The following is a 20,798-nucleotide window of genomic DNA, read 5'->3' as shown; positions in this document are numbered from 1 at the left end:
GGACATTGGCAGGACTGGGCATTAGCTTCCGTCTGCATGGGTTATTGTATGCAGGTATAATAATTGTGATATCTGTGTGAGGGTCTCATCAAATGTGAATTTTGGCAGTCTGTTCATTCCTCATGCTGGAACCCCCTTTATCTCCCCCACCCCCTTAAAGTAACAATAACAACATATATATATATATATATATATATATTTATATAAATATATATATATATATATATATATATATATATATATATATATATATATATATATATATATATATATATATATATATATATATATATATATATATATATATACCCACACAGGAAAATAAACTGATGCTGTCCCCTGTTCCTGCCCCACTGTTCTCCTCCTACCCACCCCTGAACTTAAGTTGATAAACTGATGCATTGAATGAATGTGGTGTTGAAAGAGCACAGGCATTATTGGCCAAATGTCCTCCTGTGTCAAGGTTCACTGTATATCCTTGTATAAAAGGGTGCATTTGGGTCACAATTTGCATCATCCTTTTTCATACATTCAACCTTTACAGGAACCCACATTCCATGGCTCTGAGATAACAGGTTATTATTATATATTTTTTAACCTTTAACCTTCTTCCTCACCATAGTTCTTTGGAGTTTGCTCCTTTCCATGACCCCATCCCAACCCAAACCTGCCTTGATGGATACAGCCCTCTACTGTTCACATTCCAACGGTCGCTGACAGCTGCACAAACATTCACTTGCATGAAAACAGGCGAACCCAGCCGTTGCTGTTTGCGATGTTGAGGCCTGCAAGTTTGTCCAGTATTTGTTTCGTGTCGAGCAAAATAATGGATCCCAATGTCGATAAGATTCCACATGTATAAGCTTAAAAGCTGAGTGCTGTGGTGCCAGAGAGATATGTGTGTACATAGTGTGGATGAGTCGAGAATAGGACGTTGCTTGCTCCTCTGAGACACCAATTCAGACCATCTGGATGTTTCTGATATTAAAGGTTCAAGCAGCAGTCAGTATAATGGTGGATATTAACATTAACAGTTCGTGCCTTGTTTACTTTGCGTTCTTTTTCTCCCTGTTTTTTTCCCACTCTTACAGGGTGCCAAGTCGCGCAGTGCCCACCGGCCCCCGCCCAGCTCGGTGAACACGGGGGGGAACACAGAGATCCTGGCAGAGGGTGGGGAACTTGAGTTTGTCCGTAGGATCATTCAAGACAGCCTACATTTAATGAAGAGACTTCGGCATGTATACCTTAAGTAATCATTTTGTTCTTTAAGTAATATTTTTATTCCTCTAATTTAAATAACCAAGGTCAAACAAAAGGCAGAACTTCTCAGCAGTGTTGTAATTACCCTTGAACTGCCTAGTTCTGGGTTCAGTTCCTAGCAGAGGAAACATCGTACTAAAATTGCCTCCTGGAACAGTGCCAGCAGGAAGTACTGCATTATGGAGTTCATTCTCAGCAAGTGGACACTGAGTAATCTGTCCCATTTCCATGAAAATATTGAAAATGCCATGACATCCTTCACAGTATTCAGCCTTTTTTACACATGCTCATGGAAGAGTAAGGTGACATGCAGTAAAATGTCAACATATTGACATTGAGGTCACAGTTGAACAAAACAAACAGGAAAAGAAGAGAGAGAGAAAGGGGGTGGGGTTGGAGAGTGAGAGGGGAGGGAGAGAGAGAGGGGAGAGAGGGAGAGGGGGGAGAGAGAGAGAGAGAGAGAAAGGAGAGAGAGAGAGAGAGAGGAGAGAGAGAGAGAGAGAGAGAGAGAGAGAGAGAGAGAGAGAGAGAGAGAGAGAGAGAGAGAGAGAGAGAGAGAGAGAGAGAGAGAGAGAGAGAGAGAGAGAGAGAGAGAGAGAGAGAGAGAGAGAGAGAGAGAGAGAGAGAGAGAGAGAGAGAGAGAGAGAGAGAGAGAGAGAGAGGAGAGAGAGGAGAGAGAGGAGAGAGAGGAGAGAGAGGAGAGAGAGGAGAGAGAGGAGAGAGAGAGAAAAAAAGAGAGAGAAAAGAAAAGAGAGAGAAAAGGAGAGACATCACTGTTTGACTGGTACTTTGACTAATATCCATATTCCTTGTATGCATTGAGCGTTGATGAGACCTGACCTGATGTAAACCCACTGTGATGTGATGTTTCAGTGAAGCTCAATGAATTCTAATTCTGCAATGGGAGATCACAATAAATTCATAATGGATAGATAAAGTAAAAATAAAATGGGTTGCATACGTAATATTTAGATGAGCTTTTTTTCTTTTTCTTTTTCCTTTCCCTGTGCATGTGTCCAGCTGGTACACATGTATGCTGGGGAAGAAATGCAGTCTCGCTCCACTGAAGGAGGAACTGCGACGCTGTGGGGTGAGCGAGGTCAACCTTTCACAATTGTGTTCAATAATGAATGAGACTATTTTATTATTTAGCTATTATTGCTTGCTTTACTGACATTATTCCATTTATGTATTACATCATCAAATGAAATCTTCACAATCTTTCAGATGTATACTTTGGAGAGAGAGGTGATTGGGTACAAGTTTGAAGCAGTGATGCTTGACAGCTATAATAATGAATGATGGACCTGCATTATCCAGGGATGTTGCTGAATGATTTGCTAAGTAGTTGTGATGGAGCCATTGTACTATGGACTAGTTGTGTGATCAGTGTGGTGCTACAATGATAAGGCTTGGGTTCCCGTCCCTGACCAGGTGCCACGTGTCACAAGCACGGTGTTTTGCCAGGGCCGTACTTCGCGCTGGGCATTGGCATGGACGTTTTACACGGATGTTAGCATCCCGGTGAGACACACTGTTGCTCTGGAATATGTTTTGCGCAATGGAGAGCATTATCCAGAGAAGCAATCCTTTGTTTGTAGCTGAGCTCATTTTTTGACTATCTCTTAGCATGGATGGCTGGTTTGGATTGATTGGTGTAAGTGTTCTTTTTTTTGTATACAGAGTTGAGGCTCGTGGAAGAGCTAGCACACTGAACGGATTAGGATGTAACAGTCAAAAACAGGACGCAAAACACGTATGAATGAAGATGGAAACTCCAAGGAGGAAAAACTGGAAAATTAGGAGGAATAAAAGGTGGGGTTAACGAGGGTTGAGAAAAGATCATGGTTTTGGATTGGGGACAATTGAAGATGATGGTGAACAGCTGTCTTAAAGACCTGACGGGAAGAATGAGGTTGAATAGGATGTGGGAGTTGATTTCACAGGTGGGGAAAAAAAGAGGAACAAATGAGTGGAGGTGGGTACTTAGCTATAATTTATGTACTTTATTAATTCCGAAGGCGTTTTGATCTGAGATACTACAAGAGCTTCATCAAACCTTTACATCTTTAACACTCTGAGAGCTGACTGTCATGGACTGCAATCTCCCCTCTCACAAAAGAACTGGTCCTTCATCACTGCATCTGTATCAGCTCCACCAAGCAATACCTTCATTGTGTGTGTGTGTGTGTGTGTGTGTGTGTGTGTGTGTGTGTGTGTGTGTGTGTGTGTGTGTGTGTGTGTGTGTGTGTGTGTGTGTGTGTGTGTGTGTGTGTGTGTGTGAGAACGAACATGGTAGGCTAACCCAACCAATGGCAACCTTGGTTTACTCTGCAAGGTTCATATCAAGTTTGTTTCCAACCTCAGTTGAGCTAGAAAACATCATCTGGATAGCTTAAGGTTGAACTCTCCCAGTGTGTCTCCCATTTCAAAGTCATGTTGGCACCTTGTCAACTCTGTCTCTGGTGTTTTCCCACCCTCCCTCTACTTCTTCATCTCAAATGACATCACAGCTGACTGTTAAAGACACTGAATGCTGAATGTCTTAACTCAGTTTTTGCTTCTAAACCCAACTGATCATTCTCTGTCCTAACCTTACACACTCATCCTCACTGCCTCCTGGACACTGCGACGTTTTCACATGAGAAAGTGAGTGAAAGTTCTGATCAACCTGATCGGCGTTCGTCCCAGGTGGTATCAGAGCATGTGTTCTCAACTTCTGTAGTGCTGCTCTCACTTCTTCTCTTTCTACTTTCCAGTCTGTCCTTAATCTTAGGTTGCCTACCATCTGCTTGGAAGACAACAAACGTCACTGCCATATACGAGAACGGTAGCAAAATGAATCCCCTCGATTACATAGTAGTACTCATATTCTCAATTAAAAGTAAAGTCTTGGAATCAATCATTGCAACTTACATCAATTATTTCCTCTTCTCAAGCAGCCTAATATCTGATAATCAGTTTGGATTCCTTCAAGGTCACTCAACTTTTGGCATGCTGCTACTTCTCTTTCAACAAATGGAAACCCTGAATCCTAAACATGAGGTCAGGGTTTCTGAGTCAGGTCAGGTTCGATCTGTGACCTGCTACAGGTACCATGTAAACCTGTACTAACCTGTTCCATGGTCGGGTTGTCGGCGACTAAACCGTCTCCCCCACCAGGTTTTGTGGTGAGGGGGGTGTTTGGATATGGACACCCAGCAGGATTAAAAACAAAACCTGTCAAAGGGCGGAGGAGCTCCTTGTGAGCCAACGGCCATCCATATCTAGTGCCCAACTGTGTCTGCAGACGTCCTCCTGCAGTTGGGTTACTTCTTATTAGGAGGTTGGTGGCAGGATTTGCACTCCAGCCACCGTAAAACTCTTCATTCCGCAAAACGTAAAAACGCAAAAAAATCTGAAAACCCACTCCGTGGGAGTACCTCCTGTGCAGCTTCCCTTCGCAGGGCAGCTCACCGGATGACGGGATTGGGGCAAAGCCTTCGGGACCCCCAATCTTTGATCGGAGGGAAACCACGGGGTAACATCCCTGGGTCAGATTGCGGGAGAGTGTGTCGGAGTGGTGCTGAGGTGTCGTCCACCAGACGGCGGTTTCCTTGGGTTAACCTGAGGCGGTCCCTTCGGGTGGGTGCCTGGAATGTCCTATCCCTAAGAGAGGATAATCACCTGTCTCTGTTATCATCTGAGCTCAAGCGTTTGGACATCGGGATTGCAGCTCTCTCTGAGGTTCGGAGACCGGATTGCGGCGAGATAATGGTGGGTGGTTACACCTACTATTGGTCTGGTCGCTCTGATGGTTACCATACCCAAGGAGTTGCTGTAGCTGTGTCCAATAAGCTGACCCCAATGATAATTGAGGTAACACCGGTCAACGAGCGTATTATGAGATTAAGGATTCGTCACTCCTTAGGTGTCATTTTCCTGGTCTCTGTTTATGCTCCGACTGAGGCGAGTGATCTCACCGTGAAGGATGCATTCTACGCCACACTCGAGTCAGTGGTTGATCAGTGCCCCAGACGAGATACACTTCTAGTCTTGGGGGATTTCAATGCATCGACTGGAACTGATAGGGATGGTTATGAGGTGTGTGTTGGTCTCCATGGGTCAGGAACTATGAACCAGAATAGCACTAAGTTCCTTGACTTTGCAAGAAGTCATGGACTTAGGGTGGCTGGTTCATGGTTTCAGCACCCACAAGCTCATCGCTGGACTTGGTATTCCAACGCTGGCGGTGTGGCAAAGGAGATTGACCATGTCCTCATTGACGGTCGTTGGAGGATGATCCAGAACTGCAGGGTCTACCGGAGTGCTCAGTTCCTCAATACTGACCACAGGCTTGTTGTAGCAACTCTAAAGCTGCACCTTAAATCCTGGAGAATGGTACCATCCCAGCCTAGGCTGGATGTTGCCAAGCTCAGGGATGAGAGAGTAGCTGAGGAGTTTGCGAACAGGCTGAGTGGACACTTGGGGGGTCTGGGTGCTTTGGGGGGTCCTGAAGAGTTGTGGAGCGCCTTCAAGACCACCGTCCTTGATGTTGCCGGTGGATGTCTTGGAACTCACCGCAGGGCAAAGAAGAATTTTGTCTCTCGAGGGACACTGGATACCATTGACCAGAGTCGCAGGGCCAGGCTGAATGGCAGAGCTAAGCTGTTCAGGGAGCTGAGGCGTAAAACTGTACGTGCACTGAGGGTGGACAAGGAGGCCTATGTGCGAGGAATCTGTGAGGGAGTAGAGCATCACCTGTGGACAGGTGATTCTCGTCCCACTTACAGGGGAATTCGCGCATTACGTTCATCCAAGCCCATCCCTCGGAACACTGCAGTTCGAGCAGAGAGTGGTAGGCTCTTGACAGAGGAGTCTGAAGTGAAGGCCTGCTGGGCCGGTTACTTTGAGCGGTTGTACCAGGCTGATCCCCCAGCTGTCGAGTTGGACGTCAAGGGTGTTACAATCCCTGTTGCTGACCCTCAAATCAACTGTGGTCCACCTTCGCTTGTGGAAACACGGGCTGCGGTGAACCAGTTGAAACGGGGCAAAGCTCCAGGGATCTGTGGCATCCATGCTGAACTTCTCAAGGCTGGTGGAAATGCTGCACTCGTGTCGTTGCATGCAGTTTTGTGCTCTGCCTGGAACATAGGCATCATCCCAACTGACTGGAAGAGGGGCCTTGTTGTCCCTCTCTGGAAAGGGAAGGGTGATCGCCAAGACTGCAACAACTACCGAGGGGTGACGCTGCTCTCAGTGCCGGGCAAGGTCTTTGCTCGGATAATTCTTGATAGGGTTCGCCACCATCTGCTTGAGCACCAGCGTCCAGAGCAGTCAGGCTTTACACCAAAGAGGTCAACGATTGACCGTATCCTTGCACTTCGTGTCCTCACCGAACGCAGACGAGAGTTTCGGCAGGGGCTGCTTGCAGCCTATGTTGATCTCTGTAAAGCGTTCGATTCAGTGAATCGGGATGTCCTCTGGAGGATTCTTGGTCTTCGTGGGGTGCCACCAAAACTGATCGATCTGATGTCTGAACTCTACTCTGGTACTGAGGGTGCTGTGAAGTGTGGTGGTACCACCTCTGACTTATTTCCAGTTGTTACTGGAGTTCGTCAGGGATGTGTACTTGCCCCCACACTTTTCAGCACTTGTATGGACTGGATTTTATTGAGGATGTCGGAGAGATCAAGTTGCGGTGCATCGTTTGGGAATGTCAAGATCTTGGACCTTGATTTTGCAGATGATGCAGTCATCTTTGCGGAGACTTTAGACATCCTTTTGGGGGCCCTCGAGGTGCTGAATGAGGAGTCGGAGCCACTGGGATTACGGGTTTCTTGGGTCAAAACTAAGATCCAGGCTTTCGGTGACATCTTGGATGCTGCTGTCCTGTCTGTGTCTGTTTGTGGTGAGGATGTTGAGGTCGTGGAGAGATTCACTTACCTTGGCAGTGATATTCATGTCTCTGCTGGCTGCGAGTCAGAGGTCAATAGACGTCTGGGTCGGGCCTGGGGAGTCATGGATTCACTGGATCATGGGGTGTGGCGCTGCCGGTACCTGTGCGGGAGGACGAAAGTCCGAGTCTTCAGGTCCTTGGTACTTCCAGTCTTGCTCTATGGGTGCGAGACTTGGACTCTGACCAAGGATCTGAGACGGAGACTTAATTCCTTTGGTACCAGGTCTCTTCGGAGAATCCTTGGCTATCGCTGGTCGGATTTTGTATCCAACGAGCGGTTGCTGAGAGAGACTCGGATGAGATTTGTTACCTGCATAGTCCGTGAGCGTCAGTTGCGGCTGTATGGACATGTGGCTCGTTTTCCTGACGCTGATCCTGCTTACCAGATTCTCTCAGCGAGGGAGTCTCATGAGTGGAGGAGGCCAGTGGGCCGACCACGTGCCTCATGGTTGCAGCAGGTTGACCATCATCTCAAGGAGATGGGGATGGGCCTGGCATCTGCCTGGGGGATGGCCAGACGGAGGCCCCTGGAGTACCGGCGGAAAGTGGACGCAGCGACGCGCTGTTCTGGCACATGCTCCCATACCTGACCTGACCTGAGGTAAGGGTTGTCTCTTTGGTCATATCTTGTGCATTCAACACAATCTGGCTCCCATTCTGCTTGTTAATCTTTTTCTGCCTGTGGCATCCAAGACCACCCTCATTCCTGGTTTGCCAATCTTCCTTTACTCATGCAGTCATCTCATAGCCCTCAATGGAATTCTCTAATCTCCTCTTCCATAGAGGATGGATTCTCCTCGGGCAGCTTTGTGGGCACAGTTTTGTTTCTCATACATGTAAATGGTCACTCTGATATTGCGGATAACCCTCTTTTCCTTTTTGCAGACGACTCCACTTTGCACTGTACTTTATCCCATCTCAACAACAGTTTGGCAGCAGCTATGCTGCCCTCTCTGCTGACCTGGAAAGGATCTGATGCTGGTCTGACAAATGGAATATGACATTCAGAAGAAAACAAAATCGAGCAAAATTCATACTCTCCTCGTCTCTCCGGAAGGATTTCCTTCATTGGTCCAGCATGGTTCGTATCCTAGCCTAGCTGGGACGTTATCCCCCAACAATCAATTTCGTAGCCGGCACGTCCTTGGCAGTTGCACTCGGCTGCATCTGATCTGGTAAGGTTATCCGGTTTGAACAAGGTGTACCGAGGGCATGTCCCCCAGTAATTAGATCACGTGACCATTTTAGGTAACCGGCTTCTATTAGACAGAGGACCCTAAGTCATGTGGTTGAGTCATTGGCGTTCATGCCGGAGAGTCTGGTGGGACCCCCCCTCCCCCCCCGTGGTCTTTTCACCCGACCCCAGGTCCGCAACAATATATATATATATATATATATATATATATATATATATATATATATATATATATATATATATATTTTCCACAGTCAACCACTGAAAGAGGTTCACCTCTTGAGTTTCTGACTTCATTATTAGTAGTTACCTCTCCTGAGCAGACCATGTATCCAAGCTGGCTTCCAAGGCCAGCTACAAACTGGGAATCCACGTCAAGCTAAATGTTTCCTTGGTAAATCTAAACGCCTTACGACCGACAAGACCTTTGTCCACAGCTCAGTGGAATACTTCTCTACCTGACAGGCTGGTGCTCCCACTGCTTCGCTCTCTTTCCTGGATGCTGTGAAAGAAAAGCTTTCAACATCATTGGCATCTCACACAAAGAAGCTGAACCATATGGCTTGCTGCTCTTCCATCACAGATAGGTTAGTGGCCTCTTTGTTTGATACCGCTTTTATTCTGCTTTTGCTCCCTCTATTGTCGTTTCTTTCATCATTCATTCCTTTTTTACACACTGCTGTTGTCCCACTATCTGTACATTGCCTTTCTACCCTGAGTCACATTAGCATGTTTTTTGTATGCATAGTCGATGCTCATGGAAGAGCCAGCTCGCTTCATGATCTTCCATGAGCCTCGACTTTGTCTCTAAAACTTTTAATTCATAATAAATTAAATTGGAAAAAGTGCACTAAACAGCGTTATGAGCTGAGGTCTGGTTGGACTAGTTAAGCTGCAGGATCGTCGAGCAGTCTATTCGGCTGAATTTTATACTTTCGCGCAAATGATCCCATTATCACAGTTGGTCCGCAAAAGCAAACTGCTGCACTATGTTCGCAGGACTTTTCACATCTGAGGACAGTGCAAAAAAGGCAACTCCACTTACTACCAACAATTGAATGACGATATCTACTACTTTAACAACCAGAGTCGGTGGTGTAATGGTTAGAATGTCGGCTGTGAGTCTGGGAGGACGGTGGTTCAAACCCCGGCTGAGTCATACCAAAGACTTCAAAAAAAGTACTTGCTGCTTCCTTGCTGCCTCCTTGCATTTGAAAGGATAGAGCACAGACAAATAATGTTGGAAAGGCAATGGCAAACCACCCAGTGTAACTGTTGCCAAGAAACTGCTTTGAAGACGCATTTAACAAAAGCGTGGCAACCAATCGTATCCAATAATTTTCGTTTTTTGAAATTATAATCGTCTCATTCGATAAATATCCTTTTTAATGGAACAGCTTGATCACTGGATTTAGTTTTCCCTGCTTTTTCATTCTGCTGTACAGTTATTATTCCTTTTCTTTCACATACTTCCTTTTATTTTGCTTTGTTCCTTCTTATACTTCTTGCACTGATGCTTTGGAGCTCTCAAGTGTGTGTGTGTGTGTGTGTGTGTGTGTGTGTGCGTGTGTGTGTGTGTGTGCGTGTGTGTGTGTGTGTGTGTGTGTGTGTGTGTGTGTGTGTGTGTGTGTGTGGTGAGAGGGAGTGGGAGGAGACCCGGGGGGTGGGGGTGGGATGGGATGAGGGAAGATAAAGGGTGTTATGAGGGAGGGGAAGGAGTAAGAGGAGGGACCCCCCTATTGCCCTGCAATGCCAGGTACTTTGTTTATGTGTGTATTTTGCGTTTTTGTATTTGTGGGTTTTTAAAAAAACATTTTTGTATGGTTTTTTTTTGTACACCACTCATTCCCAATTCCATATCGAGGCAATGAATGATGTCGTCACCGGGCGCTGAAGGGAGGGAGTACTCAGTTTTTACTTCGTTTTCTTTTTTTGTTACTTCGCGAAAAAAAAAAGGTTTTGCCATCTATGTTGGTCTGTAGCATTTGTCTGTTTGTTTGTTTGTTTGTTTGTCACACGATTTTTGGCCACAATTTTCAAGCAATCGTTCTGAAATTTTTTGTGTATGTAGGTGACCGCCCAAGGACAGCAACATTTAATTTTGGTGAAATCCGAATCTGGATCCGGATCTGAGACTCTTAATAATTATTCTTCACCATTGAGAGATGGGGCAAAAAACGATATGTAGCACAATATCTCAAAAAGTTATGGATGGATTCATACGATACTTGGTTAGACAGGTTGGGAGTGTGACAAGGATGGATTGATTAAATTTTGTTGAAGATTCGAATCCGATCGGGATACAAGAATTTTTAAAGTGATTATTCACCATTGATTGACAGATGGGGCCAAAAACTATGGATAGCATGATATCTCTAAAAGTTGTGGACGAGTAGTGACAAAACGAGTTTGATGAGTTGGTTTGGAAACAAGAACAAGCCGATTCGATTTTGGTTCAGATCCCGATTCAGATCAGACCTTTCAGTGGGATACAAAATGTAAACTGTTCATTCTGGTGGAGGTATGTGCTCTACCAATTGCCATTCCGTTTCACCAAGTGTCACTCTATTAATGATTTTTCATTTGTCTGTTTGCTTGTCCAGGTGATATCTCAGCCATCCTTTAAGCTAGGAAGCTGAAATTTGTGGACAAAAGTGAAGATGTGCTTTGGAAAAAAAAGATATTTTTTATTTTTTGATTAATCAATTAATTAATTAATTGTTATCGAATTATTAATTCCTTATTTATTTGGTTTCTTATTTGAGCAATATCTCGGGCACCTTTTGAGCTAGGAAGCTGATATTTGGAGATGACAGTGAACAAGTGATTTGGTGAGAAAGGATATTTTTGATTTATTGATTAATCAATTAATAGATTAAACATTCATTTTTCGATGAATTGCTTAATTTTCAAAAAGCTACAGATCCGGATGAAACAGTGATGGTTTTGGTATGCCATTAGCCAATTTATTAAGAAATTATTTTACAATTATTATTTATTCATTTTAATTGTGCAATTAATTGACTAATCAATGAATTATTGTGCACCGCTCCCTCCCAATTCCATCTCCATGTGCTGCATGGGCACCAAAGGCTCCCCAGCAATGTTGCGTTTTGGAGGATTTGTTATTTAATTATTTGGCATGGGGTGTACTTTGAATGTACCTCTACTTGTTTGTATTTTGTATATTTTGTGTGTTAGTGTGTGTATCACATATCAATTTGTGTATATAATATGTTATATAATCACGATTCATGTATATGTGTGCATGCGTGTGTATGCGCTGCCGCAACCGGTCATCATCTCCACTCGCAAGTCCCTAAGACTGAACAAATCCTTCTCCAGTCCTGAATCGTACATTTTCACCCCAAAAAGGAACCACGATTGATGGACCAAGCAGTCTTCTTGTCCATGCTCCATTTAACAGGGCCTTCCCTGGTTCCAAAGCATCCATCCTCACCCCAGCAAAGAACCACGACTCCTGGACCAAGCCGTCTCTTTATCCGTGCTCCGTTTCCCCCTCTGTCCTTGAAGTGGCGACATATGTAGACATGTACGGCTTACCGCGTGTGGCCTCCGGGGTATGCCCAGTCTCCGTCTCTTCCTTCCTTGGTGTACGTGTATAAAGTGTGTGTGTACGTGTGTAAGAGTGTAAGAGTGTGTATGTGCAAGCTGCTGTTGTTAACTGCTATATCTCCACACATGGGTGGGTTTCAGGAGATGGAACGGAGACCTACCTGTCTCAAAGTATCGAGTGTGTGTGTGTGTGTGTGTGTGTGTGTGTGTGTGTGTGTGTGTGTGGGTGTGTGTGTGTGTGTGTGTGTGTGTGTGTGTGTGTGTGTGTGTGTGTGTGTGTGTGTGTGTGTGTGTGTGTGTGTGTGTGTGTGTGTGGGTCCATACCCCCCAATAGCACTTCTTCTTTGGAATGGTAACCTTTAACCAATGTTCCACTCCAGCACTTGTTGCTGAAAGGGTTCTGACCAATAGGGTCCACCTGTCTAGGCCTCCATCACACAGTTAACAAGTTTTCTGAATTGTAGGTAGGAAATAAGGTGTTCACGTTAAAATGGAACTTCCAGCTTAGTTGCAGGCTATGGAAGACACAGAACTTCCCCCTGCTAAAGGCATTGTAAGGTGTTGTACTGCTATCTAAAGTATACATCAGCCCATACAGGCTTTTGAAGCCTTTTTGGCCTGGAATGTACAATAGAGCCATTTATTTTAACAAAATTGCACGAGAAGAATTTCCAATTCACTTGAAAATTTGTAACAGGAGGAAACAATCATGAAGGGTTAAAGGGCATTGCTTGTGTAACATAATTTCCAAGTTTAATGTAAACACCTCTTTTGGTTTAGTCTCCTCCACCAAAGAGGCGCAAGATGGAAAAGCTGAAAAGACCTTTCACTATATCACTCCCAAGTACTGTTGTGGAGCAGCTGCTCGGCCAAAATGGTCCTTCAGTGAAGGATTCGGTGCAAGAGGTTTGTCGCTTCCTGGAAAAGGTCCTGGCTGAGTTAAAGGTAAGATGGATTTGTCAAGTCAGGAAATTATTGATGATACAGTATGGAAAAACAATAATTTGAAACAAAAGATAGCGTTGGTCGATTGACTCAACCTTTTTTTTTGGTTTCTTATGTGGCAATCACTTGGGTATGAAAACAATACAAATATTCAGCACAGCTTTTGATTAAATCTTTCAACCTGTGAGTGTAAGAATAAATATTTTAATTGCATTGTCCAGCATTTTTGCTGCTTATCTGCTGACAGAGTAGACTAATGACTGGGTGCTGTAATGGCACCTAACTGTTTTCAATAGACCATGAAGTTCTAACTCTGTCCATATTTTTTAATCACTAAAACTTCAAGCATATCCTGTTTGTGTGAAACCTTGTGCACCATACAACAAAATTCAATGGCAAAGAGTGGTTGAAAACACCATTCTTCTCAGAGCAAATCATCAATAGACTCCACCACCACCTGTGTAGAAAATCTGGGAGAGTTATCTCAGGGCTTTCTGCCAGGGACTGTTCGTCCTGTGACATTTTGAACTTATTTTCTGAAGATTCGACAAAATTTGGCAAAAACCTTCCTTCCGCTAAAAAATATTTTCAAGACATCCCAACTCTCGTTTTAAATGTAGCACCATTAGGTCAGAAGGTTAAAAACAAATCTCTTTGGCTATTACTCGCAATAATCAATGGAGGAGGAGGAGATTGGGACCATACTCTGTGCAGAGTATTGGTGCTGCTTAAGCAGTCTTCTTGGCTATTGGGCACAATCCTGGACGGGTCGTCATTCCGACACAGTACACCAGCATGCTGGCACTCGTTTTGCCGACCTCGGAAGGATGACAGGCCGAGTTAATCCCACCTGGTATTTTATCCTTTATTGGGGATTTCAAAAATTGCTGCTTCACCTCCTCCTTTCATTCATTCAGCACATTGAAGGTGCATCACAAATAGTCAGGCTTTGTTGTGAAGAACAATGTAAGCTGCGAGGTTGTTTTGGGCAGTGACTTCATTTGTGCTTGCATCCACAGCTTTCATAACAGTCGAACAGAATCACTCTTGGTGTTCACTACGGCAATTATTTTGCTTTTTCCAGCTAAAGATTCACTTAAAAAACTGGTGTCTGTACACTCAGCATTTCAATTGGTTGTACAAGGTGGGAAAATATAAATAGGAGCTCCCAATGTCTGTTCTTTTAACTTTTTGAGAGTTGAAAAAGTTCTTGCAATTTGAAGAAAGCTTAAAAAAAAATTTGAAAGTTATAAAAATTGAAAGCCTTATTTGCCTAATGATGAAAAGTTGTGACTACTCTTGCGGCATCTTGATTCATTTTGATCCTGCAGAACGTGAAAAGGATTAATTTTGCGATTACTTGAGAAGACCAACTTTTTCAATGTGTTTTTGAAAGACGGTGAAATGCTGTTTTCGGACCCGACAGGTGCAGTTTATACGAGTGTCGAGTGCACCAGCTGAGGTGAGCCTCTTTATCACGGCTCATGAGAACACTTGGGTGCATGCTCGGCGCAAACGTCGTAAAGAGCAACAGGCGAGCCTCACGGAGATGGCTTGTGATGGAGATTCGAGGAGTATGTCAAGTATGGAGTTTCAAGCTGCCAGCCATTCTGATTCAGAGCACACACAATCACCTGAAGGACATAATTCTGCAGGAGTGTGTTCTGTTGGGAAAGTGGAAAGTGGAGATAATGAGGTTGAGAGAGACCTGGATCTACCAGGAATGAGGATGTCAGGAAGCAGCAAGCATTCGGTGCATGGTGACAAGCCGGTGCTTAAAAGTCTCGTGAATGTGAAAGGAATGGATGACGGGGATCAAGAAGGCAATGCGAGCTTGTTCGTGGAGCTCCACTGGGTGGAGGGTCAAAACCGAGATAGTCTCAATCAGTTGGCATCAGTACTTAGAAACAGGTTGCTGAGTTCTTGTGTCTCCCCTGCGGCACCGAACTGATGTTGATCCACTCATTTTGGCAAATCTCTCAATTGAATTTGCATTTTGATCCTCTGAATGGATTAAATATTTACCCTTTGGCTTGAAAGTGAGAATGTTGAGTTAACTAGGAGAAATTGCCGCCTACTAGCTGTCTTAGTACAAGCTGTGGAGGCCTTGTAATGAATGATGTAAAAGTAAATGGCAGTCTTTCTGCATCGACTTTTCACTCCCTTCATCGACGACATTTCACTCCCTTAATCAACGACTTTTCACTCCCTTAATCAACGACTTTTCACTCCCTTAATCAACGACTTTTCACTCCCTTAATCAACGACTTTTCACTCCCTTAATCAACGACTTTTCACTCCCTTAATCAACGACTTTTCACTCCCTTCATTGTCTTTTCACTCCTTGTGGATTAATTATATACTGTGCAGTTTGTTTTCTTTTTCATGTTTTGCCTTGTTGGGAGTGTGAGAAATGGCCCTCAGTTATTTATTATACATAACCAATTCTGTTATCGCTGTAATTAAACCAAAGCCAAAGAGAAACGATAAACTCAGAGATTTTTTTAAAGTGAGAATTACTCCATCTGGTCATTCTCAAATTTTTCACTTTGCATCCCTGTGTTGTTAAAAGGGTACCATCATGCAGTGATTGCAAGTTCATTGAATTTCCCATGAATTTATGTGGAGGTCACGAATTGGCTGCAAAATCTCGCATGCTTTTGACGTCGACTTGACTTTACCAGTCCATTTTGTCCGCTGCAGGATGAAGACCTCCCTCAACATGGTCCATTCTGTTATAACCAATGCAATTTGAGGCCATTTTACACCAGTAAATTTTTCAATTTCATATCTCCGTCTAATGTTTTACTCCCGTTTCTTCCAGGGCCTTCTCTACAGGGTGGCCACAATGTCTTGTCACCGCTTGTAAAAATTGCCATTGCCTTTTATCATATTAGCCTACAACACTGAAGAGTTCTACAAGTTATACCACATACATTTGCAATACTCTTTTACTTTATTACACATTTTACAGTACATCACAGAAGCATTACGTGTCCAGTGGACGCATTCCTGCTCCATCATTGCCATTGCAGAGAATCATTTTGTGCCGCATGTTCTCTGGGACATTTTCTGGAGCATTTGTAGAGTGATACAATAAAAAGCAAGTCTCATTGCTTCTTTAAGGTCATCAGTTATTTTGCAGCGCTGCTGTGCAACAATCTCTTTTATGAAGCCTCAAAGGCAATGTCAATTTTTACAATAGGTGACAAGACATTATATCCACCCTGAAGGTTGCCATTTTGTAATTGTTGTCCAGCGGTTGTCCATTCTTCTTGGTATGCGATAACCAATCATAGACAAGCAAACACAAGACAATTGCTGCCTCTACAGAAGTTGGTACGAAATTATGGGATAATATTCAGATCGATTAAATTGTTTTTGACATTAGATTTTTCCTTAATTTCCATGCTCAAGATGTGTTGATAGTCTATCAGTTGGTTTTATGTGCATTTCATAAAACTTGGGTCAGTTATACTTTGATTGGCTGTTAAAACAACCGTTTGACTTCAGGGATATATCATTGTCCTACTTTATCACTTTTACTTTGATGTCCTTGCAGTATGTTGGTTGGACAGCTAGGATTTGCAGATCAAAACATAGATTCACCATAATCGTGTAAGGTGCCACGGTGCAGTGGCATGATCGGTGAACAGAGACCTGTCAATGCTTGCAGAGCTCTTGGCTTGCGTTGCTGTGAAGAACAAAGTATAAAATCCTTTTATATCAAGCCTAACTGCCTCTTCATAATGGCTTGCTGTTTAACCATGCTCACTCCCAGAGGCATTCATTATCATAACAATGTTTAGTTTTACAGGCACCGTGTTTCCTGGCAAATGTCGTAGAAGCACACCAATTCTTTAAGTTGTTCGAGATTTAATGGTAGAGTTTGTATTTTTGCATTTTTTTTTTTGAGTAAATGTGTTTTTTTGTTGTTAGTCATGATCTTTATTCTTTATCGGGCAAAACCAAGAGATAGTTACAAAAAAGCCATTTGGCCTATCAAGGATGGTAACCAATTCTTCATGAACTTTCAATGAAAAAGAGGTAAATTGAGGCATTAGTATAAAAGGACAGAGCAAGTAAATCGTAAATGGTATTTGTTGAATATCAACAGATAAGTTACCCCCATACCTTTAAATCGTGCTACGACTCCTGCAGTTCTGGGCCAATTACGTCCAGACTTTGCTACAGAGGATCAGCATGATCCAAATTAATGAAAAGGGTTGTTTTTATCTTTGCCGGTGGTCTGGGGAGGGGGGGGCGGTGAATGGAGGGAGACCCAAATTCTCCATGTAAATGTGTATCGTGTAGCACTGCCTCCAGGCGGGAGAGGGTATTACAAGTCTCCACCATTTGCAGTTCAGTATTCCTGTCCCCACGTTTTCCAGTGCAGTGAGGTGTTTTGAATTTGAAGCAGTAGGTTGCTTCATGAACATAACTGGTTAACTGTGACTTGCCTATACACTGCCCAAATAAATGTATGCATCAGAAGAACCTGCTGCATGCTTGGAACAACAATTGCCCATAGGGTGGGTACTCCGCTCGTCTTGCACAAAAGTGGGAGCCAACTTTGTCCTGATTGTATCCTGTGTCATATGTTAATTTACAAAGGGCAAACAAAGTTCTATGAATGAGATACAATAGTCCAAGAAACACCGTTTTAAAATTTTCTAAATATCGTCATATACCTCTGGGTAGTAGTACACAATTCCCTGAGGGCAAAGCTCTTATAGTCGGGGTTCGGATATCCGGATGGGTAGAGCAGATACCTCTTCTCTTAACTTCCCAAAAATGGCTTAATTTTTGAGCCAAATTGCACCGGAGAAGCAAACAAGTAACACCACCTTGATTACAAAATAACTGTAAACATACAAGAACACAAACTAAAGAACATGGCTCATGAATGACAAATAACTAATTATAATGCTATGAGCCAGCAGGGGAAGCAAAAGAATAAAGGGAAGAAACAAAATATAATTGGGAGGAAGGATTAATCGATGAGGAAATAATGACAGGGATCAGGTCTGATTGGAGGATGCAGGGTGCAGGAGCCAGAATGGGCAAGAGACTGTTTGCAGCCAAAGCTGCTGAAAGAACTTCTTTTGTATATTTATGTAGACTCATTATAAATGCATAATCAAGTGATGACATCTACTGAATTGCTTCTGCAGTGGCTCCATGCAGGTCCTCCAGTGTCTGAATCATCTATGAGTGCATTCCTGTACTGCATCATGGACTTTCTGGTTTGGATGACCACATGAACATCTGGGTTATCACACACAGCTTCACTTTGAACATGTGGCCTGTTCAAACTTGTTAGGTATGGAGGCTGTTGAGGGTACTCCATTGGTCTCTCAGTTGGTGGAATCCAGGAGGCTCCTGTGTGGGATTTTGGATGATCTGGCAGTTTGCAACTGCAGCACTCTTCCATGCCTTATTCTGTAACCATAGTTGGTCCCTGTAAACTTAGTTGGCCAAGCTGGCTGCTTTGGTCCATAAAGGCTTCTAACTTAAGTCAGGTTCTGGAGGGGTTTATGATGCCCACATTGACGGGCAAATCATCTTTAGTTTCCGAGCATTGATACACTCAAGCAGCTCATGTTTGACTTTGGATGTTTGGGGGTTGGATATTGGAGAATACAGTAGTCCTGGCAAGGGATTCATTCTCAGAGTACCTGTGATGATTCTGAAGGAAGAATCCAGGACTGTGTCTAAGTGTTTGGTGTGTGTATTCAATCCAGATCGTGGCACAGTATTGATGTATGAAGGCTGTGTGTACTTACTCCCCATGTGGTATGTGCAAGCTTGTGGATGATTTTCACCCTGCTCTTCTTCTTTTTACATACTCTTCAGGTGTTCCTTGAATATCAGGCTACAGTCAAGGGTTACCCTGAGATATTTTGGATGGGGTTCATTTCAAACAGATTTGCAACAGGAGATATTCAGCTCAGCTTATTGCCCCTTGTAAAATTTGCTACAGGCTAAGGTGTGTGAAATCCAAGACATTCAGCTCAGCTTTTGCTTGCATTCACTCATGGAATGAAGGTACGATGGTTTTTGTTGGGTTAGGACATAGTCGCTTCTTGGTGAAGTACACCTCCAGGCCCCCAAGATCGTTGGTGAGGACTCGGCTCATTTTGTCATGTTTGTAAGTTGGTAGGCGAGGGTAATATCACCTGCAAATACTTAGATTAGACGTACCACGTGACATATTTTAAAATTAAAAACACATGACAAATGTTTTAGACTTTACTAAGTCTAAAAAACAAACGATTAGACATACCATATGACATTTAAAAAATACCAAATAGTACTAAACATACCAACCGAGTTAAAAAAAAAAAACAATTAGACATACCGCATGACATTTAAAAACTACCAAATAGTACTAAATATACCAACTGAGTTTAAAAAACAAACGATTAGATATACCATTTAAAAAAATACCAAATAGTACGAAACATACCAACTGAGTTTAAAAAACAAATGATTAGACATACCATATGACATTTTTAAAATACCAAATAGTACTAAACTTACCAACTGAGTTTAAAAAACAAACGAATCGACATACCACATGACATTTTAAAAATACCAGATAGTACTACACATACTAACAGTTTAAAAAACAAACGATTTGACATCCCATATGACATTTTAAAAATACCAAATAGTACGAAACATACCAACTGAGATTAAAAATCAAACGATTTGACATACCATATGACATTTTAAAATACCAAATAGTACTAAACATACCAACTGAGTTAAAAAAAAACAAACGATTTGACATACCACATGACATTTTAAAAATACCAGATAGTACTACACATACCAACAGTTTAAAAAACAAACGATTTGACATACCATATGGCATTTCAAAAATACCAGATCGGACTAAACATACTAACAGTTTAAAAAACAAACGATTTGACATCCCATATGACATTTTAAAAATACCAAATAGTACTAAACATACCAAGTGAGTTTAAAAAACAAACGATTTGACATACCATATGACATTTTAAAAATACCAAATAGTACTAAACATACCAACTGAGTTTAAAAAACAAACGAATCGACATACCACATGACATTTTAAAAATACCAGATAGTACTACACATACTAACAGTTTAAAAAACAAACGATTTGACATCCCATATGACATTTTAAAAATACCAAATAGTACGAAACATACAAACTGAGTTTAAAAAACAAACGATTTGACATACCATATGACATTTTAAAATACCAAATAGTACGAAACATACCAAGTGAGTTAAAAAAACAAACGATTAGACATACCATATGACATTTTAAAATACCAAATAGTACTAAACATACCAACTGAGTTTAAAAAAACAAACGATTAGACATACCATATGACATTTTAAAAATACCAAATAGTACTAAACATACCAACTGAGTTTAAAAAACAAATGATTAGACATACCATGACATTTTTAAAATACCAAATAGTACTAAACATACCAACTGAGTTTAAAAAAAACAAACGATGAGACATACCACATGACATTTTAAAAATACCAAATAGTACTAAACATACCAACTGAGTTTAAAAAACAAATTATTAGACATACCATGACATTTTTAAAATACCAAATAGTACTAAACATACCAACAGAGTTAAAAAAAAAAACAATTAGACATACCGCATGACATTTTAAAAATACCAAATAGTACTAAACATACCAACTGAGTTTAAAAAACAAACGATTTGACATACCATATGACATTTTAAAAATACCAAATAGTACTAAACATACCAAGTGAGTTTAAAAAACAAACGATTTGACATACCATATGACATTTTAAAAATACCAAATAGTACTAAACATACCAACCTCGTTTAAAAAAAC

The 20,798-nt window shown here is 42.3% G+C and overlaps 1 protein-coding gene across 14 annotated transcripts in view; it reads left to right on the top strand.

Annotated features, from left to right (window-relative positions):
- METTL16 (methyltransferase 16, RNA N6-adenosine) overlaps positions 1-17,411 on the top strand; it is a 36,578-nt gene extending 19,167 nt beyond the window's left edge. For 11 of the 14 annotated variants that reach the window (XM_085878967.1, XM_085878969.1, XM_085878974.1 and 8 more), the window contains 5 exons: positions 1,092-1,249; positions 2,281-2,350; positions 2,695-2,784; positions 12,750-12,914; positions 14,341-17,411. In XM_085878967.1, coding sequence (XP_085735093.1) covers positions 1,092-1,249; positions 2,281-2,350; positions 2,695-2,784; positions 12,750-12,914; positions 14,341-14,865 — 1,008 coding nt within the window. In that variant the 3' untranslated portion in view covers positions 14,866-17,411. The remainder of the gene's footprint in view (positions 1-1,091; positions 1,250-2,280; positions 2,351-2,694; positions 2,785-12,749; positions 12,915-14,340) is intronic. The other 3 variants (XM_085878964.1, XM_085878965.1, XM_085878966.1) reach the window with 3 other exon arrangements.
- The last annotated feature ends 3,387 nt before the right edge of the window (positions 17,412-20,798 follow it).

Source organism: Eptatretus burgeri, chromosome 4, assembly GCF_056783735.1.
Source record: "Eptatretus burgeri isolate ZD-2024b chromosome 4, Ebu_testis_v1, whole genome shotgun sequence".
In the NCBI taxonomy this organism is placed as follows: Eukaryota; Metazoa; Chordata; class Myxini; order Myxiniformes; family Myxinidae; genus Eptatretus; species Eptatretus burgeri.
The sequence above is the reverse complement of the archived record's forward strand: the minus strand, read 5'-3'. Positions and strand labels throughout refer to the sequence as shown.